Genomic DNA, 22834 nt, shown 5'->3' with positions numbered 1-22834 from the left:
CAAGTCACATTTATTATAAAAGGATGTACAGTTTGAAGAAATTTAGAAGAATTACATATTTACTTTGTTTCATCATTGAATGAGCTGTTCAGTTTAGTCCTGCTCTGCTGGGATTTGAACTCACAACCTTGCAATCATGTCTTCAAAATCAACAAGCTTTTAATTAGACAGAATTCCGTAATTTTTTCCTACTCTATTTCGGACTGTGTGACCAAGTACTAAAAATGCAGAACCGAGGGGTACATCCACCTCAACCTCCACCACGCCCTAATTCATTACCACCTAGTTAGGAATAGTGTTTGGTGGGTGTCCACCTAGACTACATGTAAGTTGATTTGGATAAATGTTGAAACAAGTTTCCCCATGACATTCAGAGGGAGCTCTAAATTTGTTCCAATTTATGTTCCATTAATTAAGGATGCAGAATTAAAAAATAATGGTATAAATTACAATCCATTGTGCAAACATCTGTTGCCATGAATTAAGATAGTTATGTGTCACTGGAATTGATCAATGAATGTATCTCGGCACTGAGATGGAAATTGTTAATAATCAGGGAGAGAGTTGCAGTATTATTATGCCGTGGCTTTCGTTTATTTGATATGACGTACTGTTCTTGTCTGTATGAAATGCATGAAGTATTGGAACATTTACAGGCCCCCTTGTGTAAGGAGCTGGGCTCCCCTGTATTCAGTTCTGCTCGCCTTCATGCTTCTGGTTGGATATAAATCCCTGTACCGTTATGATGACGTTGCTTTACGAATTCGTGATAATAAAGCAGATTTGCTGTTTGGAGGGCAGAACGTCGCGCGCCGGACCAGGTGCCAGGCCACGTGACGCAGGCAGCTGCTCGCGGAAGTGACTGTTTTTAGACCGCGAGGAGGAGGAGGAGGAAGAGGAGGAGGAGGAGGAGCGGAAGGGAAAGAAGCGAACAAGTTTCACTCGACTTTTCCCGTCTTTCGCCCAGGGCCCTTAATGAATAGCGCGAGTCTGCTCTTTTATACGACATTTAATATCGAAGGCGTGAGACGTAACCGGAGACGCGGAAAGACGTGAGAGGAGAGGAGAGGAGAGGAAGAGTTGGGTAAGTCTCAGCAGAAGTTGACCACACTTTGAACTCCATGGCTAGTGTGGAATTTTCAGGGCTGCGTCACGCAGGTCAACAGAGTCTCCCAGATCGTGGAACGGGACTTGTCCACGTGATGAAATGGCCCCCCGTTCTTCTCGGCCTGTTGTCCGAGGTGAAAGTTGGGAAGAAGCGAGCTGCTGGAGAACTTCTACTCATGAGCACACGTTCTCGATTATTCGATAAATGGATTGATCGTTCTTAATTCTGGATTTTTCTGTGGACTGCTGCATTGCCGCCATCAAGGTGTGAGAAGTGGCAGTGTCCCGACCTGGCCTGCTGTCACACGGCCTGGCCGATGGCAGAAAAGGCCAGTTTTAAAGAGCACCCATGCTCCTGCATTTCTGTACTGTTACGAGAATGTCTGGCTAATGCAGATAACCTAATCCAGCATAAAAAGATATACTGTGTTGTTTGATTTACACATTCGATTATTGGATATTTGATTTTTACACAGATCTACTTAAATGATCAAATGTAGAAGAGTGTACTATTGCTGTCACAGCGTATTCTGCGTCCTGGCCTCAGCACACAGATGGACGTTTATGACTGTATTACAGTCTGATAATACATCTGCATATGTTCAAAACCCTTGGAAAAAGCTGAAATCAACACCCTTTTATTTCAAACATTTTATTTGCATACAGCATCAAACTAAGCAACTGAGGAATATGAAGAAAGGAAAAACAGGAAGTTTTTCAGTCACTTTGTAAGGCCACAGTCCGATTGGATATCTGTCTCTATGGCAGCTTTGCGCTCGTAGATATGGGATTTGAATTGCCTAATTCAACGTTGTGAGGCAAATCTATCTACATGACCCTTCCTATCCTAAAGCCGTTCTTTTCCATCACTGTTTTGGCAATATTGTCAACCTGCTCAGTTGTTCCTTAAGAATAAAGCTCATTGTGAGATTGCGGTTGAAGGCAGGAATTGTAGCCACGAGCGGTCCTTTAAAATGGCTGTTGGTATCTCGGCAACGTCTCTGCTCCAGCATGATCAAGGCAAGGTGAGGAACCGAACATGCCTCAGAGCGACGGATGGTTTTTTTCTGCTGACGTCCAGCTTTTTGCAGCTCGTTGCAGCCTCCTGAACGTAGCACACCCATCCTCTACTAGAAGTGTAGTCAGTTTTAAACTTTACACAATGTGGACATGGAGCGCAATGCAACCTTCACAGGGAATGACTTGTGCTCCAAATGTAATATTGTGTGTTCAAGGAGCATATGGCCAAGTGTAGGGTCGAGTGCAGGTGAGTTCCACAGTGGGGCAGATTGGTGCAGTCTATACTCTACGAAAACTATATGAAGGTGTCAGTTCTCTATGGACCTATATGAAGGTGTAGTCTACTATACGAAGACTATATGAAGGTGCAGTATATACTATATGAAGGCTATATGAAAATGTCAGTTCTGTAAGGATCTATATGAAGGTGCGGTCTATACTCCAGTTGAGTGCAGGTGAGTTCCACAGTGGGGCAGATTGGTGCAGTCAGTGCTATACGAAGACTATATGAAGGTGTCAGTTCTCTATGGATCTATATGAAGGTGTAGTCTACTATACGAAGACTATATGAAGGCTATATGAAAATGTCAGTTCTATATGAAGGTGCGGTCTATACTCCAGTCGAGTGCAGGTGAGATCCACAGTGGGGCAGATAAGTGCAGTCTGTACTTACAAAGAAGGTGCAGTTTAAGCAGTAGAAGACTATATGAAGGTGTCAGTTCTGTATGGATCTATACTCCAGTCCAGTGCAGATGAGATCCACAGTGGGGCAGCCCTGATGCTTAGACGAGCTGCTGAAACTCACGGTGGGATCGTGACTGGAAATGTGAACATGTTGGACTTTGGCCAGGCAGATAGAAAGATCTGGCTAAGAATGAAGCACTCTGTACCCTGTGAGCGCTGAACACTTATTTCTCTTTCAGCTCGATCTACCTGGCTGATGTAGAGAGGGGTTGGAGGAGGAGAAAGATGGAGGGTTGGAGTTTGAGATCAGTATTGTTTTTTAAAATGAGTCAGTATCACAATAGAGTTGAAATTTAGGAAAGGATTGCAGGGCCAAGGCATGGAGGCAGAGCATTAACATATTCCAACCACCTCCAAACATGCTCACAAGCATGAGAGATTGGACATTCTGTGTGTGTGTGGTGGTTGGTGTAGAAGCAGTAAAATTGAGTGCATGTGCATATTTTCGAGAGAGGGAGAGACTGACCGAAAATAGAAAATTCACGTCAGCTGCTCTGCAGTATGAGAGAATGTTAATCTAATGTCCAGTCTCCAGCAAACCGATCATTTCTCACAATTCCATTTTTATCTCAGAACATAATTACTCATTACTGAGATCTTTTGGATGTGGAGCTACTAAGTCCTTTATAGCAACTTTTATGGAACTGGAATCGTTCTTCTTCCTTACAATAAAGAAATAACTAAATAAAATCATAACATACTACATGGATACTTAGAATTCTGAAACTGTCTTATTTAATTTCCCCACTCCAAAATGCTTATGGCCCATTCAGTATATATAATCACATAATTTATGCCTTCTGAGACATTATGTTTCTATGCACAGTTTAATGGAGCTTGACGTCTGCTCTCAGTATACGGCTATAGGAGGAAATTCAATTTATTGACCAATCTATGCCCTATAAAAAGCAGTCAGATTCTTGTTAGTATTACACTTTTTTTTTTTTTTTTTTTGCATTACTGTCCATAACAGCACATGCATTCTGTACATGCTGTGCTTGACTTGCAAATTAGATGCTTGCTATCCCTGGTGGTTACTGTGTTATCTGAAGGCAGGTGTTGGCACTTCCAGGTCAAAGCCTGGAGAGGGAATTGTGCCTAAAATTAATATCACGAATTTTCCTTTTGTTCTTTGGATTGAAAAAACTGTGTAAAACATAAATAGCATAGTATATATTTCATATTATCATGGTCTGTTCTGTATTTTTTTTGTGTGTGTATCCAAAATAATTCCACACCACAGAAGTAGCCGTGTTTAGGGGAATTAATACTTCTCTTCCCGGCCATGTTTGCTTTCACTGTCACAACTTTAATAGCATTGCGCCGGACATGCATTATCTGGGTGTGTCAAAGTCTTACTTTGAGAAGTTCTGTTTCAGTTTAGCCAGTTTAGCACAACAACAAATGTAAAACACTTGCCTATGAACTAGGGCTGCACGATTTTGGGAAAAAGACATATTGCGATTATTGAGATCAATATTGCGATATGCGATTGCGATATGATAAAGGACACTTGCTTGTATATCAATGAAAAGTCGCATACTAATAGTGAAATGTTTCATTTCAAAGTGAAACATACAAACTACTTATAACAACCTGAAATGCGCAGTGCTTTCATACAATATTCTACAAAATTAAATAAATCACAAAAAACTATTTTATATTACTGTCAAACGACAAACCCTGGTAAGGCTAAACAACTGTTTTGATTATATTTGGCCATTATAAAATCCCGTATCATAGTTCTTACGTTTAACCAAAATGTGGTTTGGAGGCTGACTTGAACACAGGGATGCATAGCTTTGCTAGCTTAGCTAAAGTTAAGATTTGTAAACTGAGGTGAATTTCTTTAGGAAACCTTCAAAGTTTGAGAAAAGTTAACTAAATAACTAAACAACAGTCTAAATAGTTAATGCCTACGTTTAGCCAAAACGTTGTTTGGAGGCTGACTTGAACACAGGAATGCATAGCTTCGCTAGCTTAGCCTAGCTTAGCTAAGGTACAGACTTATAAAACGGGATTTTATAATGGCCAAATATATTCAAAACAATTGTCCAGCTTTACCTATGAAATGTAATCCCCCGGGATCTGGTTTGGACCGTACAGCGGTTTGTACAGCCCCAAGCAGCACAAGAGTGAGTCATTTTTATGCACTTCTCTCCATAGACATGTATATGCTTCACGCCACAGCAATCTCTGCATAGACATGTATATGCTTCAGCCTATCGCAATATGGCGGCAACGTTGATGTACGATGCAGCGCGTCATGCGGCGTCTAACCATATGTCTCCGAATCGAAAGTCATGTGATCATACACGTCATATCCGACTGAAGTGAGACTTCAGTCAGCTCGCAAACTTTGAGAGAATGAGAGAATGGATCGGATATGTTTCCGATCCAATCCATGTACTAATCATTTAAATCGCAGCTTTTGGCGTTCATTTAATCGCACAGACTGACATCGCGATTCCGATTGTGATTAGATTAATTGTGCAGTACTACTATGAACCAGAAGACCCAGGTTCAAATCCCACTTACTACCATTGTGTCCCTGAGCAAGACACTTAACCCTAAGTTGCTCCAGGGGGACTGTCCCTGTACGTCGCTCTGGATAAGGGCATCTGATACATGCTGTAAATGTAATGTCCTGTAAAATTTGGGATTGATGCATCTCAATCACTGCTGTTGATCACATTGTAGCTACATTGCATTGAGAGATTTGAAGCCCCCAGCCCTGGGTTGATTAGTTGAGCTGAGCATTTAGTATCTTTAGTATTTCACAAATGCAAGAAAACCCTGACAAGGTGATTTTTCAGCTGTCCTTCACATACATGCGTTGTGGTTTCCAACTTGCTGTTAATGCACAGCTTTTTTTGGAGCAAGTTTCAGCATAACCACAGAGGAAATCATTTTAGACCACAACAGTGTTATTCTACTTAACTGCCCATGCACCCTTATTAATTAAAAGAAAGACGGGAGCCACTTCTCTGGGGATGGTGGGTAGGAGTGGCCTGCCACATGATACACATGCTATGTTTTCTGTGACAGAAAAGTAAGTATTATCATTCGTATATCAAGGAAGATGTATCTTGCTGTGTTGCTAAGGCTATGTAGTATTAAGACCCCCAAATGAATACAGTATGCATGGGGAGCAAGCTGGGACAGACATTCCGGTTCCACTCCCAGCATTCCTCTCAGTCCATGATGTGTCTGTGCATGGACACACACACACACACACTGGTACATGCTCCAGCCTGCTGCTCTGATTGGACAAGCATGGATCTGTTTGGGGAAAAGCTGACTGTGAGTCTAGGTGTGTATGTGAGTGCGTACGTGAGCTCATATCCACTTTGTGGTGTTTTTAGGGGAAAAAAAGACACAAAGGCAGAGAGTGCTGCCCAATGGAGTATGTGGTAAGATTTGTGCGTACATGCGCACGCACACACACACGCACACACATACTGCTAAACTATGGCATAGAGGCTGGTTTCCTTGCTCATGTAGCAGGTTAAACAGGTTTTAATATGACCCTTTAAATACTCTACTTCCTTCAATTGGCTTTATTTCACCTCAGCGTACCAGAAGGAAATCAGCTCAGAAAACACACACGTCCACATAGAGCAGAAATGTAGGTCACAGCGCTGTGCTTAGACATACGCAGCAGCCGGGAGTCTGCGAGGCGGACACTTCCTGTCTGAAGCGCAGTCACGTCCTTCACTCTGCATTCAGGACCAGCCTCTATGCCCAAACACACACACACACACACACACACAGGTGGTGGGTCAGATGAAGAGCCTTTCCTCAGTCGTGATGGGTTTCTCTCAGTTCGGTGTCGGCTCATCTGGTTCTGCCTCATTCTGTCTTTTCATCTCTTGGGTTCCTGTCTGTTCTGCAGCCATGCGGCTGCTGTCTGGGGAGTGAGGGCTGTCTGTACTTTGCCTGAATAAAATAACATGTTTTGTTTTGTACTCCATTAAAGTCTAGGATGGCAAAATGTTTGAAATTCTAAGGTTTTTGTGCTTATTACAATGTGTTCACACTTTGATATAGATTGTCACCTTCAGTGACAGCAGGAAAATTGGGTTACATAATTTTATATGATCATGTTATCCAAATTTTCATAAATATAGATTTTAATTATCATGATATACAGTTATATAACATGAAATCCAGAGAATATTATAAATGAGTGTGGTAGTATGAAACGGCTGTTAATGAATGGATCTGGAGTTCCATTGGAACGCTGTGTTCTGGAAAGAAAGTTAAAGAGCCGCTGATTTTTAGAATAACCTCAAGAAATTGACAAGCAGTAATTCCTGCAAATGGAGGCTTCTTAGACTTAAAAAGAAAATTATTGTTTGAAATAAAATGACTTCTAGCTTTGTCCAGGACTGTTTTTTTTTTATTAACCTCTTTATAATCTTTTTTTTTTTTTTTCTTGGAAAAGAAGTACATTTGTAAATGACCCCAAACGTGGAAGGTTAGTGTATTTTTGAGGCTGTGGTGTGAATAAGATGTCCTTCACACTACTATGTTTCCTCAGGTCCCTACCATGACCAGTTCTGTTTTGTAATACCTGGAAGTTTATGGGGTCCCCTAATTGAAAGGTCCCAAACAGCAAAAGCCCCCTTGATCAAGGTACCGTCCCCACACGCTGGCTCCCCACTGCTTACTATGGGTGATTGGTTAAAACCAGAAGGCACATTGCATTGTTTGTCAAAGGGCTTGATTGCAATGTCAAAATGTCCTGTCAAAAAACAGTGGTGTTTTGTCAAGTCTTCTCTGATTGGTTGTCTGCTCTCATGCTTGTGCAGTTGTCCTCAGGCACTCCGCTCCAATTCGCTGTTGGCTGCGGCCAATGGAAACCAGCGTGAATGTAAACTGACACCAAGATTCCGTCGCTGCCATGAGGGCTGCTGCTTCAGAATGAGACAGTGCATGCTGGGAGTCAGATGTTGAGAGAAGATGCTTTACCTTTACCCAGGTCACCTTCTGTGTGTGTGTGCGCATGCATACAGAATTCTGCATCGTTGAGCACAATTGCCTGAGGGACATGCAGGGAGTTACATGAGCCTGGCCTGAATTTCCTCTTCTCCAGAGAGGGACAGGAACGAGACGTCCACCTCACCATTTCTCTCCGTCACCGCGCTGTTACCGCGAGTCGACTACAAGGTCTACATTTTCCCTTCCCCTCATCCTAATGGAAAGTGAGTGAAGGTGTGTGTGCGTACTTATTGGGGGCTGTATGTATGCACACACACACACACACACACCTCAATGATTGACAGACTGTGAAGGGAAGGGAAGGGCAGAGTGCGAGACAGAGGGAGGGGGAATCAGGGAGGTGGAAAACAGAATCAGCAGCAGCAGCATCATCGTGTGTGTGTGTGTGTGTGTGTGTGTGCGCGCGCTCAGAGGGAGGGATCAGAAAGAGAAAAAGAGAGTGTGGGAGGGAGCAGGAAGCAGACAGGAAGGAGAGGGAAATCAGGGACCAGCGGCTTCATCTCTTCACACACATTCATTCAGCCTCAGAGGGGAGAAAGAAGGGATGAGAGATGGCAGCTGGAGAAAGAAGAAAAGGAAAGAATTAAGGATTGGCCCGTTCCGTCTGGTAGATTTCCGCTGGAGGGACAGGAGGACGGGAGAACACATGGAAGCCCGGCCATGACTTTGTGAACGCAGAGAACGGGAGTGGAGGAGTGGAGGGCATCCAGTCTTCTTCACTTGCAGGGAGGAGAGCAGATCGTATGAACGTCTGGAGGAGGCGCGCTGAAATCGTGGACTCGAGGCTTCTCTTTGTGTGTCTATATGATGTCAGCGAGCAGTGCGTTACCTAACAGCCCTGTATGCAGAGGACCTGTCTGGGTCATTCTATGCAAAACGACTGGTGCATTGTGGGAATACTGCATTGTGCTTGCAGTTATTTTCAGCAGGGTTTGATCGTTGTGTGTGAGTGTGTTTGTGTGTGTGTGTGTGTGTGTGTGTGTGTGTGCTTGCTCATGTGTTCACAAAACTCTCTGAGTCTCAGGCACTCGCCAGCCCATCTGTTGTTTGGGCGCAAGTCTCTCTCAGTCTAGCAACGTTGCCCTTTATCACCATGGCAACACAGCGGAGCAAGAACTTGTAATTGCGTCCATTGTTGGGACGCTCTGGTGCTGTCTATGTTCTGTTTCCCTGGGAGACCAACACTATTTAACTGGTTTCCTGAATAAACCAGTGGTTTACAGTCGTTTATTACACTATCGCAATATTAACACATCACTCGGTTCATTCTGAGGTGTGTGCGTGTGTGTGTGTGTTTTCTGAACCCAGGTGCTGGAGACTCAGCATCTTACCACACTGTGCTGTTCTAACCTGCACTGATACTGGCAGGGACCTTGTCCCAGCCCGACTTCTACTGGTGCTTTTCAACACCATCACACTCACGCACTACCGTTTACGGCTAAAGCGATCTTGCTCTCAACCGTTACCTCTGCTAGAACCCTCGAGTTAAGCTGCATGTCTGGAGCTCACTCCAGAATCTGTAATGCTGAAGGTTTAAACCCCTTTCAGGAACCAGTCTGCCCATTCTGGTGCCAGGTGCTGTACTGGGATCCAACTGAGAACCGGTCTGCTTTTACACTGTACAGGAGCTCAGCAGGAGCTTTTTTCTGTCTCAGTTTTTCAAATTCTTCTTGAATTTCTGTGGAAGTCCATATAGTTAGAAGAGCTCCACGTTACTGGACAACTGCATTATTTCCTCTGAAGCTACTGGTCAGTAGAACCAGAGCAGTGGACAGGGGGTAAAGCTGGTGCTCACGCTCTCCTTGGAATGTGGCGATAACCATCATGTTCCTAGAACAATGGGCTGTAAAATCCGACTGTCGCAGGCGATGATCCCACAGGGAATGTCGTGAACTTCCACACCCAAACCTGGAACGCTGGAGGTCGCCGTAGCGACTGCGGCTCCGTAGGGTGTGTTGCTCTGGGATGCTGTCTGTTGTGTTGTGTCAACTTGCCACCTTTCTTGCCTCTTTTATTACTCTTTATAAGACTGTTGCGAATAGACATCCTGGCGTGGACTGTTTTGCGTGCTAATAGATGTGTGATCTGACGGTCACGCCCAGCAGTTTGATGCTCCCAGTGTGCACTGTCTGTCGGTTTTTCTACGTTTCGTATCTGGTTTTCTCCAGTTTGAGTGACAGAGCCTTATATGACCTCTAGCCATATGATTGTCCTCAGCGACGTATCGTTTGTACCTGCAAACCTGGAAACATTTCTAAGACTGGCCAGGTGAGAAAGGGCAGCGGGTCAGCCTGGAGAACGGGAAGGCGGAAGAGAAAGGGGGAGCGGGGGAGCGAGAGATCGTCTGGAAGAAGAGGGAGGAGGTGCTGGAGAGGGAGCGGGAGACGGAGCGCCAGAGAGAGAGGGATGCCCGGCAGAGGGCAGAGGCGTGCACGGTCTGGCGCCTGAGGGAGGGCTTCCAGGAGAGAAGAGCGAAAGAGCGAGGGAAGAGCGCAGAGAGGGAGAAAGGGCCGGCGCCTGAAGTCATCTGGAAAAGGAGGGAGGAGGAAGAGGAGGAGAAGGAAAGGGACAGGCAGCGGGCGAGCGAGAGGGGGCATCGCATCATCTGGAGGAAGAAGGAGAGAGAGTGACTCAAAGTTTTGGCTCAGTTGCCTGTCTTCTCGCTCTCTTTCTAGTTATTGATCGGTCTGTACAAGCCCCTCCCTCCAGCGCTCGGTGTCTAATCGGCTTTTTATGGGCTTCTGCGGCGATGGTTCAGAGTGACAATCAGCGTACGGTGGTGCTGTATTTCCAACACTATGCATATCTGACATGGGACTGACGTGTCGCTGAGATTATGACCCGATCCGTGGACGGAGAGGAAACCAGGACGGTCACAGATCCACAGACGGAGCGGCTTTAATCAATAAACCGTAGTGCGAGAGGATCCGCGCTCATGGAGCTGGTGCCAAAAACGAAGTACACGCACTTCAGGAGCGAGTCGCTCAGCTCGACTGAGGAGAGCAGCCCGTCCCTCCCCCCGTCCGCACCCCTCACCCCTCTCACCCCGCCGGGAGGCGTCCCGCCTTCTCTCTCGTCCTCCTCTCTCACCCCCATCCTGCCCCCGGCCTCCCCGCGCCCCACCGAGAACAGTCCCACCACGCTCTGCTCCTTCTTCCCCAGGATGGGCGCCCTCCGTCTGGGCGTCACTGCAACTCTGCTCCCGGGTCTGAAGGCCTCGAGCAGGCCCAGGTCGGGGGGGGGCCCGGGAGTTCAGGTGGAGGAGGGATGGTCGGGGGAGCCCGGGGGCGACCCTGCTTCCCGACCTTTGCCAGCATCACCGCCCTTAACGGCCCCCTCTCCGCAGGACATGAACCGGCTGGGGGGAGCGTCCAGACGCGTGCGGGTGGAAGGTGGGCAGCTCGGGGGAGATGAGTGGACTCGACACGGATCCTTCGTCAACAAGCCCACCCGTGGCTGGCTGCACTCGGACAACACTGTGAGCACCACGGGGGTGTCCTACACAGTCAAGGTAAATGAGCAGCACAGCTTCCTCACACCCAGACCCCATCCACACTAGAGCATTTTTCTCTAAAACGGGAAAAGTTCTATCCCGTCCGTGTGGACGCAAGGCCAAAATAAGCGACCCTGGTAGCTTATTTTATAAAATGGGTTCGAGAATGAATTTCAAACCCTAACCCAAGCAGCTTTTTTTTGTGAAAACGCTGATGTATTCACCCAACCTCCAACCTGACCTGTGACCCCAAACGTGTCATACGTACAACAATGGTGGATAACACGTTAGTGGTTGTGCTGCAGTAGCTAAATAAAATCCTTTCTACGGTTCACATTTCTAATGAAAAGACAAGGCTAGAGAATAACACCACGTTTAACTCACCGCGGACGAGAACTAGCCGCCAAACAAGGGAGTTACAGCGCCACTTACAGGTGTGGAGGGGAGTTACAATAGGGTTCGGGACGTTCTCTGCCAGTTTAGATAACTCTCCCGTGTGAGTCGTTTCATGTGGAAATGGCCTCAATCACACATTGTCAGCAGACTAACAACAGTGGGGTGGCCACAACTGAATCATTTCAGAACCACTAACGCGCACACACACGCACACACACACACACTTAATGACAGAACTGTTCACGCTAGGGTTGCGTGATGAATTGATATCAAATTTAAATGTTTCATTTTGGAACAATGTGGTTTGCAGTTGGTACTAGCCCTGCTCACCAGTCAGATGTAACCCAGTGTGACTGTGTATATTCCCACCAACACTTACTTGAAATGAATCGAATTTGTGGTGCAGAAGAATTGCTTTTGTTCCGATCTAATTCCCAGACGCTAGCTATGTTGTTTTAACCAAACACGGTTTCATTTCAGCGCTAAAAGTGCTGTCTGCATGTGTAAATGAATTAAGATTCTGAAATACTCCCAGCATCCCCCACCAAATGACTACAAATGATGTTCAGTTTCAGTGTATTCATTTAGATATGTATTTATCAAAATTATTTCACAAAAATTTTGCTGCGGGGAGTAGTCAGTCGGGGAGTACTATTATGAACAAAGAACAAAACAAATGGTGGTTCAGACAAAAGGAGGATGAACACCTCAATATGAGAGAAGACTTAAAATGCGGAACCCACAAAACCTCCAGAAAAGATGAGACACTAATATGCTCATGATTGTGCTGCACGGCTGATTATTGGACCTTTTCAGATAGCATGTGCCCAGGATAGAGTAATTTTAAGAGCCTGCCAGTACTTATTGAGGCAGGTCAGGTTTCATCACACCTCTGTCTGTGTTTATGTTGTTTTTCCAGTATATGGGATGTGTGGAAGTGCTGCAGTCCATGAGAGCGCTAGACTTCAACACCAGAACTCAGGTCACCAGGTGAGAAGCTCACAGCAGCATGTGGTATTAATGAAACACATCCCAATGCCTGCTATACAGAGCACAACCCCACACCCATCCACTCGAAGTACACATCCACTCCCCTTCATCAAGTATTCATCACCACATCTGATCTCCTTTCCCCCTGCCGGCCTCCCTGCTTACTTCCCCACGCCCAGGCTTTTGTGGTCAGTGTGAGGGGAAGGATGGAGGGAGGGGGCTGAGTCTTAACTGGGTTCTCTTCCACCACACACACACACCAGCACTTTCTGTACTTTTTACCGTCTTCATATCTACATGCTGTGTAAGGGCTGTAGTTTGTTCTATTCATGAATGAAATGAAACGTATAATCTACATAATACATAATGTACACAATGCTGTTCTGTTAGTAGTTGGTCTAGGAGTGTGTGGCAACTATTTATATCTTAGTAATATAAATAAGATAGTGGCCCTAGTGGGTGACACACTCGCCTATGAACCAGAAGATCCAAGTTCAAATCCCACTTACTACCATTGTGTCCCTGAGCAAGACACTTAACCCTGAGTGTCTCCAGGGGCGGACTATCCCTGTCACTACTGATTGTAAGTCACTCTGGATAAGGGCGTCTGATAAATGCTGTAAATGTAAATGAAGTGAGGGTTAAATGTCCCAAAGCAGTGGGGACATTTTTCTTGTCTTTGTGAGGACAAAAGACCAAGAGTTCATTAAATGTCAATAGATACACAGTAAAGAAATAGTGGGCAAAATCTATGTCCAAAAAGATTTTCTTGTGGTGTGTGTGTGTGTGCGTGTTTGTTTGTGTGTGTGTGCTTAGGGAAGCGATATCCGTGGTGTGTGAAGCTGTACCTGGTGCCAAAGGAGCTCAGCGGAGGAGGAAGGTACTTTGGTTCCTTTCCAATTTATATATGTTTTCAGAACCAAAAAAAGGAAAGTATAAAATGAAACTCTCCCTTTAGTCCCAGTTTACTGTGTAGATGTGTTGTTCTGCATGGATTCAACAACTACTTATTTATAGATTTCTTTTTTTTTGCCTGTGTAATTTTTTTATTTCGTAAAAGACTTTAGTTGTAGTTGTTATGTGTGATGCGTGACTCTTGCTGCTCACTCAACCTGAATTTTTTAATATGAAAAGGTCAGAGGTCTGTGTGTACATATTGCACACATTTAAATTTACACATGTGTTTTAACAGAAAATTGTCCAAAATGCACACAAAACTTTCAACTTGCTCAGTCCAGACTGGAAAAAAATCTATGAATTGAGTACCATTTCTATCATGAGCTAAGAAATTGAATATCCTGAGATTTTCTGAGAACGTAAATGATTAGAAACTGCTTTTTTAAAATCCTTTATCCAAGCTTACCTGTAACTTCTATAAAAAAAAAAAAAACATTTACTTTGTGGGCGTGTCATGTCCCCAATATAGCAAGAAAACAGTCGCGGTGCGTATGCTTTGGTTTCTTTATTGGCATTCGGACCTGAACTGGGAGCATTTAACAGCTCCCCCTCCCTCTCTGTCTTTTTCCTGTCTTCTCTCGCTCCTCTCTGGTTCCAGCCCACTTCTCGGTGCCTCTCCTCCATTTTGGGGAAGAGTAATCTGCAGTTCGCTGGAATGACAATCAACCTCACCATATCCACAAGCAGCCTAAACCTACTGGCATCTGACTGCAAACAGGTGGGATACACATGCACACACACACACACACACACACACACACACACTCTTTCTGCCTGTTATGGACTAATGCATAAACAAATTCCAAAATTGGGGAGGGGGGAGCGTAAAAATAGAGTTTTGAAGGTAAACCTTCATGTGTACCATATTCATTACAATTGAAGTGGAATATCTTGGAATATTGATGATTATTATAGCTGTTGGTTAATAAACATCTCAAATGGTTTATGAAATAAACTATTTAAAAAAACATTTTTGTTTCATTGTGGGCAGCAGCCTTTCATAATGACATTTTTATTCATCTTTTTTCTGGCTCCCATCTGCCCTTTTTTCTGTTGTTGTTCATTTTCCATTGCATCTTCATTCTCTCCTCTGTGCTCAATCCCTGCAGATTATTGCCAATCATCACATGCAGTCCATCTCTTTTGCCTCAGGAGGAGATCCAGTGAGTCCTCTCGCTCTCTCTCTGTCTTTTTCTTTCTCTCTATCTCTCCTGGGGAATCTTTTCTTATTGTTTCCCCAGTGGTTTAACGAACTTAGTCAGAATTTTTCTTTTGTCTTGTTCGTTTTTTGAAGTGAAAGGAAAAAGAAAGTATTACTAAATTTGGTGTGGTGAAGTTGTCAATTTGGAAAACCCGGAAAAGAAAAAGGATCAGCCAGGGCACAACAGATCTCACTGCTGTGTTTAAGGGGTTTGTAGCACCATGTCTGCGTGTGGAGGATGCCTACTATGAATTGGTGGGGAAAGTGACTGTGTTTATGGACATTTTTGGGGGGTGCAAGGGGTTTTGTGCACACTTAACGATAATGATGAACTCGTTTTGAGCTTTTGAACTGACTACTTTCCTGGAGTGTGAACAGTCTGGCTATCTTACTGCTTTCACTTTGTGTGCTTTTCTTTGTTTTTTTGTTTGTTTGATTTTATTTGACTTTTGTAACATGACTGTGTTGTGATAAAGGTCTCTCTCCCTCTCTCTCTCTCCCTCTTTCGCTTCTTTCAGTCTTTTTAAATCTGATCACTTCATTTCCTGACATTTCATTCTCTTGGTACCGCTGTAAATTAATGTTATGTCTTATTGCGTGCTGAGGGAAAATAGGCTGTAAGAGTTGAAGGGCAAACCACTGTATGTCAGTTCCTAAAAATGGGGGGGGGGCACAACAAAGTTGAGCACAATGACATTTGCACCAGGTGTGTGACCACTAAAAATGGCATTAAAAGATTGTCAGTTGTTCAATCAATGGTTGGTTGATTGCCTTCGTTTTTCAGCTTCACTCATTTTCTACAAGCCAGTTAAGGAGTTTCTATTTGTTAGACTTGTAATGTGTGATTCCTGCTCAGTTTTATTTCCATGTTTGTTCCAAGGAGACAAACCTCATGCTAAAAATGCTTTAACCTTGCATCTCTCTATTTCTTTCTTCTCTCTCCTGTAATGCATTCGGTTCATGTATTTTATATTGCTGACCTCTTTATTCTCTCTGATTCTTTCTGGTCTTCCTTGTAGGACACAGCAGAATATGTAGCATACGTAGCCAAAGACCCCGTCAACCAACGAGGTGGGCTTCCATAAACACAGCTATACCTCCTTCAACCTCTCACATACGAACCAGCACTTACACAATAGAGAACATCCTGTACGTACTAAAATAACGTGGCACCTCTGCTCCAGTTTTCCGCGGCTTTGGGAAAAACCACACTTTTCATTTCAGGTGGAAATAAGTATTTTGTCCTGTATACAACATGGACTACACTGTACTCTAGGGATGCTGTTTTTGAGTTTAAACATTCAAAAATCTCTCATAAAACTCAATCATATTTCATATTATATAAAATATATATAACATAAAATACAAATATATATATTTTTTATATTTTACAATATCAATTTGGAGTCACAATAAAAAAAGTCTGCTGTTTCAGATACGAGAATAAGAAGTAAAGAAGATTTTTGTCTATTCATGACTTCCTGTTTCCTGTGGGCTAGCATGTCATATCCTGGAATGCTCGGAGGGCCTGGCTCAGGAGGTCATCAGCACCATTGGACAGGCCTTTGAGCTGCGCTTTAAGCAGTACCTAAAGAACCCGCCCAAACTGGTCACTCCCCATGACAGGTGTGTAGGATCTGTGTAGGAGTTTTTTCACTTCCCTCGAGGGACAAGAACATATGTCTTTACGCTGTGTTTGTGTGTGTGTGTGTGTGTGTGTGTGTGTAGAATGGCTCCTTTCGATGGCTCAGCATGGGAGGAAGAGGATGATGAAGTACCCCCTCCCCCTGAGGTTCCATACTATAACAACTTCCCAGGAAAACAGCCTCCGCCTGGAGGTTTGGTGGACATGAGGACCCGTCCTGGACACAGCACTGGAGCTACCCTGGTGAGGACCACAGAAGCAGACTTCTTCTAGTCTAACTGTTTTTCACAGAAGCAGCATTTGTTCATGGCTTAATCTTAACCCTGTAGCCAATAAGAGATTGGGAAAAGGACCAACAGCCTCTCTGTTTTGCCTGCTTTTTCTGGGTATAAGGCCACTGCTGAATAGTTATGTGTCTTGTCTGTTTCCGCTTCACCTTATTGTGGTGTTGTGCTCACTACAGATCATGTGGACCCATCTGGAAAAAATAAATACCATATTCTTATGTAACAGTGAATATAACAAATCATACACCATAAGATGTGTAGCAAAAACACGTTTTATATGAATGTATGTGGCTTAACATTAAAAATCGAATATACCTATAGAAATAGAAATCTTAGATACAACCAAAAAATAAGTCATGGTGTGACGTAGTTGTAATAAAGTGAACATACAGTGAAGTTGCTTGAGAGACACCAAATTCCTTGTGTATAATATTGCTTATTATACATACTTATAATAAGCAATAAACATGATTATGACCGGAGTGTATTAGAAAAGTCATTTTTTGGTTGTGTTTTTACAGCCCTATGGACAGAATGACATTCACAAACAGCCACTGCCACCACTACCAGGTATACTCGTCCACTTCCTGCTCTTATTATTCCATCTCAGAGTCTCATCATCCTTGCCCCCATAACCAATTTCTGAAGCTCGAGCAGGCAGGAAACTACAGAAAGTGATTATCCACTAACATTTCCTGTCTTCTTCTCTCCGCTCTCACACATCCTTCCTCTTACATCCTGTCCACCCTTCATTTCACAACATACAAACTGCTCTCAGTGGGAGCAAAAGATGGAGGAGGACGGGATATGTTTGATGACCCATCCTATGTGAATGTAGACAAACCCCGCCCACCAACTGTTGCAGCCAATGGGAATGCTCATAGAGACGTTTTTGATATGAGTGAGTAGTCTGAAAATGTGTCTATTTAGGTACAACTACTGAACAGTTTATAACGGATGCACCATGTCTCTCATAGAGCCGTTTGACGATGCTCTGGGCGTTTCCTCTGTGGTGCTCCCCCCTCTGGCAGAGCAGCTGCAGAATGAGCCCTGGTTCCACGGACCCCTGAGCCGCCGACAGGCAGAGAAGCTTCTAGCAAAGGACGGGGACTTCCTGGTGCGAGAGTCTGGCACTACACCAGGACAGTACGTCCTCACCGGGCAGCAGGGTGGCCAACCCAAACACCTGCTGCTGGTGGACCCTGAGGGAGTGGTGGGTAGATCCTTTAAACTTGATAAAGTAATTTAGCTATTTAAAAGAGGTTTTATATTGAATTGACCGTTGTGGCCAAAGACCAAACCTTTAAATAATACAGTACAAATGAATACAATTAAAATAGCAAACATCAAGTTTATTCTTCAGATGAGAAGAGCAAACTGTGGGCATATATAATAAAATCCACTCTTAGTAGCCTTCAGGGCTGTGGAAAGATGGGGTTGACCTTGGGAACTGAGAAACAGAATGGAGTAGCCCCTTGAAAAGGAGTCACTGAGAAAAATGGAACACAGATGTGTTCTTGCAGAGAAAATCTTGACTACCAATCATACGTTTGAATACAACTACTTTGTGGCGGTTATGGAGACTACAATAAAACCACAGCAACGATGCAAATCTTCAACATTTTGCCTTGTTTGCTTTTTGTCTGTTTATTAATAACCTTGTGTGTGTTACTTCATAGTCCTGTGTCTTCGGTTAGTTTCTAAGAGTCCAACCTTTTGACTGGTAGTGTAGAAAATATTTGTAATATTTCTTCTTCTTTTTTCAAACCAGTCTGAACCGAAACCTGACCTGTAAACCACTATACTCACCAAACCATCCGTATTTGATAGAAAAGTAAAGAAGCGATTTCTCTTTTCTCTTCATCCTCCAGGTGCGCACCAAAGACCACCGCTTTGAGAGTGTTAGTCACCTGATCATTTACCACATGGACAACCAGCTACCAATTGTGTCAGCAGGAAGCGAGGTGTGTCTGCAGCAGCCTGTGGAGCGTCGGGCCTGAGCAGTGCTGCCACACCTCTTCTTCAGACAAACAGCCTGTAGATCTTTGCTGGTTTCCTCTCGCTCCTTCTTCTCATTCAAGTTTTTCAGCCGCAGTGCTACTGCACTCGCTCTGACATATGAATGAACGAATGAATTTGTTCATTTGTTCGTTCGTTCCTCATTCATTTCCGTCCCTGGTGTTCATGAGCAGGGAAATGGCTCTGCTAGGGCTTACTCTGGCATGATACCATCATGGAGAGGACGTCACAATGCATTCATTTCTCTTCTGAAGGTAAAGGGCCAAGGAGAACTCTTCTACTAAAACAATCTTAAGAAACAGCCAAAAAGGATATTTATGGGAACCATTTCCTGACTCGTGTGGGCAGTGCTAATGGACATGTCTCGGTGAGGTGAGATTACTCCTGGCCACATCAAGACCACTCCAAAGAAGAACCATTTCGGTAAAATATGGGGCATCTTGCTATTTATAGTCAATCAAGGATTGACTATACCAAAGATGCATTGAAAGTTTTTAGAAATAGAAGAGAGCATTAAACACAAAGGTAACTGTCTTTATTACTGAAGCCAAGCAAGCCATGGCCACTTGATGTCAACGCCCTTTGATGAATATGCATAATTTTTACATTCAGAAATGAGAGAGTCTCATCCTGAACTCTCCTGTTGTTGTTTTTTTTTTTTTTTTTTTTTTTTTCCACTCTAAAGGAAGACTGTTTCAAGCAGCTTACCATCCAGGGAACTTCGGCTTGGTTTAAGTGGACAATTTAATCCGACTTGAATCCGCTTTGTAAGGAGTCGGGTCCTGCCAAGCGCTCCATATGCAATCAGAGGGGTGCTAGCATAAACAGTCATTCCAAGGAACCGTGCCATGATCCAGTACAGAGAAGAAAAAGGGACAGGATGGATGGATGGATGGATGGATGGTAGGCATGAAACAATCCAGCCCTCCAGTGTGGGGGTGTGTATCCAGAGACCCGCCACGCAGCAGGCCTTTTTGATGATGTCAGCAGTAATGGAGAGGTCGTGTTCATACAACGATGTCATGTTTAAGGCCAGCAGCTCTGTGGGGAGAGATTTTTTTTTTTATTTAAAGAAATCACACATCACTTAGCATTGACAATCTGTGTGTGAAAATGAATAGCGTCAGAAACGCAACGCACCTTCAGACGTGATTGCTTTCACAATAGTGAATATGTATCCAATGTGTATAGGTGATGAGCAGTAGTTTTAACAGTCGCTGATGTAGTCGAAGATCTTTAGCTGTGCAAGACTCCTGTCCTTGGGGGGAAGAACCTTTCTAGAATTATGGGAATGTGTTGAGCTACGATATGCAGTTTCTGTGGGGAAAAAAGGATGAAAAATAGGAACTGTATTTTTCTCCTTCTCTCTCTGTCATGTCATTTTGTCTATTTTTTCCTATCAGTGCCTTTTTGAAAAATCACCATATGTAATAACTGCAGTATAACATTTAAGAACACTCCTGCAAAAATGACACCTATCCAGGTTTGGGTCACGTGATGGCAATCCTTGACCTCTCTGTGAACTCCGCTTTCTGTCATCTGACAGCCTGTGCTATTATTTCAGTACTGATCCGGAACTGAGGGAAGAAAATCTGTTCTTACATTTCGATGTGTGTGTTTTCTGTAATTGTGAGAAGCAGCAGACATCTTTAAAGACAGGCCCATGGCGCACATGACAGACGGGCCAGTTGTAAAAAATCATCTGAATTTGAGTGTTGCTGTTGACTGATCGGTGTGGTGGCTGCCACTCTGATACAGTACCGTGCTGGTTGTGATGTCATTATTGCGTCAGTTGTGTAATGTGAGCATCCCGTGTGCTGCTTGTTGGACTGTCACTTTAACATCGGAAAAGTGTTTTAATAAAGGGGCGTGTCAACCTGGAAGCAACATCCTGCTCCTGTGAGCGTGAGAACATCCACGTGATCAGAGAAGCTTTGCCATAATCCCTCACAGAGGCCTTTCACTGCATGAAATCTTGGTTTCAACTTTGGTGTCATTGGTGGAGAAGATATTGTCATTGTAATATTTTTATGTTTGTAATTTGCAAGCCAAAGCTTTCACTTGGTTTCACTTTGTCTGAATAATGATTGCATTCTTAGTACACACCAGGTAAATACTTTTGGGGGGAAAACACGTTTACAGCTATATTGAAACAGAAATTGCATATAAAAATGAATTATATATATATACAGTATATATATATATCATTGATCTTTTTGGTGCATTTGGTTTTAAATATACATTCTTGTATTTCAATGTCTGGTCTATCATTTAAATGTTATCGTCAAAGTTGATATCTTTATTAATAAAATGTTTCATTTATTTCAAAGAGAAAAGAAACTAATGTCGGTCTATGACAGTCTCCCTAGACTTATATTGGAATTATGTAAAAATAAAATAAGTATGATTGATTGAGGACGGTGAGAGTGTTGTGTGACACGCCCGTCCCTTTTGGAAAAAACCTGGCAGCACGCAAGTGCCTGCCTCAGCAAGCTGGCAATGCACCTGATTCAGAAAACTTTATTTGTCCTCAAGAAAATAGCTTACATCCCGACTGCACAAACAAGACAAGACACGATACACTGAAGAATTTAATATGAAATAAAATTCAAACATAAAATACTGGAATGGAAATACATTTTCCATACATTTTTATTCAGATTTGTGGTAAAGCCCATTCAATACATCTGGGCCCAGTTGTTCAAACAATTTCATCTGCCCTTATTACACCTCGCACTGCACTTCGTATACTCCGAACCTCCAGTACTGCTCGCCTGGTCCCTCCATCGCTGAAGGTAAAAGGAAAGTATTCATCTAGACTCTTCTCCGTCTTGGCCCCTGGGTGGTGGAATGAACTTCCCCTCGAGGTCAGAACAGCTCAGTCACTGAGCACCTTCAAACGACAGCTCAAGACCTTCCTCTTTAGAGAATATTTAGATTAAATTGTAACTTTCTTATTGTCGAACTTGTGTACAGAATCTACAATAAAAAGAATAAAAAGATTGTATTCATTGTTGGGGGTCCTAGTGAACCAGAATTGATCTCTTCATCGATGGTAACTTGAAAGCACGTTGTAAGTTGTTCTGGATAAGGGCGTCTGCCAAATGCCGTAAATGTAAATGGATGAAAATGATCTGGATTTTGAAATCCAGGATTGGGTAATTCCCTTTTATGATGTTTTTCAGAGCAGCACTATTCAGAAATGTCTGGATTACCAAATCCGTTTTATTAGTGCTTTAAATGGAACTCTCAGTGTAGCCTACTGGCCTTGTTAAGAACAACAGACAGACAGGCAAATCATGTGTTTTAATAAGATTTTCACATTGAAAAATATTGTCATTTTCATTCAAATACAATGGACAGTAGATTATTTTCTTTAGAGATATTTCATATGGATTTTCACCCTTTAATATCCTGAAAGGCCTTCATACGTTATTTCCTACATTATTTTCGATTGTACAGAAAAGTTTTTATTTCATTTTGTGCCTGAAATTCGCACTTGTGTTTGGGAGCGGGATTATCCTGATTTTATGGATCAAATGTGTCTAAATTCAAATACAAACCTTCAAAAAAGTAAAGGTTTGATCCAGATTGGATTAGACTATTTGATCTGATTCCAGAATCAGATTTCCCTTTGAACAATCCGTTTTCAAATTTTAATCTAATCTGTTATCCAAAATAATTTTATTTTTACCTTTTGAACAACTGGGCCCTGGCGCATGAGAATACAGAAATTCAGATTATTGATTCATGTCGCTGCTGCCCAAGAGAGTAATTTACTGAAGTACTGATGTTTCTCAGTCTGAAGTAGCTCACATCCATTCATCTTGAAGTATAAGATGGAAGTTTATAACGGATGTATTTGTGCTGCAGGCTTAATGTCATGCATTTCAGTCATGAATCACTCCCGACAGATTTCTAGAAACGGAATGGTAAACAGGGTCGGGGTGGCTGGGAGAGAAGGTGAGAGT

General features: G+C 43.3%; 1 protein-coding gene across 4 annotated transcripts; it reads left to right on the top strand.

Annotated features, from left to right (window-relative positions):
* The first annotated feature begins 897 nt into the window (after positions 1-897).
* Positions 898-21119, top strand: shc1 (SHC (Src homology 2 domain containing) transforming protein 1). Of its 4 annotated transcripts, XM_028976442.1 has the most exons (14): positions 898-1084; positions 6237-6284; positions 11222-11386; positions 12684-12754; positions 13571-13634; positions 14310-14429; positions 14821-14874; positions 15932-15983; positions 16412-16538; positions 16641-16800; positions 17366-17414; positions 17623-17745; positions 17822-18057; positions 18716-21119. In XM_028976442.1, exons 2-14 carry the CDS (start codon positions 6273-6275, stop codon positions 18842-18844), a joined length of 1362 nt encoding a protein of 453 aa, XP_028832275.1. In that variant the 5' UTR covers positions 898-1084; positions 6237-6272; the 3' UTR covers positions 18845-21119. The 4 variants fall into 4 exon arrangements, with proteins under 4 accessions (XP_028832275.1, XP_028832276.1, XP_028832273.1 ...); XM_028976443.1 differs by lacking the exon at positions 6237-6284; XM_028976440.1 differs by lacking the exons at positions 898-1084; positions 6237-6284 and having other exon boundaries at positions 8307-11386.
* The last annotated feature ends 1715 nt before the right edge of the window (positions 21120-22834 follow it).

This window comes from Denticeps clupeoides, chromosome 4, assembly GCF_900700375.1.
Source record: "Denticeps clupeoides chromosome 4, fDenClu1.1, whole genome shotgun sequence".
NCBI lineage: Eukaryota > Metazoa > Chordata > Actinopteri > Clupeiformes > Denticipitidae > Denticeps > Denticeps clupeoides.
The sequence above is the reverse complement of the archived record's forward strand: the minus strand, read 5'-3'. Positions and strand labels throughout refer to the sequence as shown.

Coding starts and splice junctions, on each gene's coding strand:
- shc1 (XM_028976440.1), top strand. CDS start 10,811: ATGGAGCTGGTGCCAAAAACGAAGTACACGCACTTCAGGAGCGAGTCG. Junction 13,635..14,309: donor GAGCTCAGCGGAGGAGGAAG/GTACTTTGGTTC, acceptor CTCTGGTTCCAG/CCCACTTCTCGGTGCCTCTC. Junction 15,984..16,411: donor AGACCCCGTCAACCAACGAG/GTGGGCTTCCAT, acceptor CCTGTGGGCTAG/CATGTCATATCCTGGAATGC.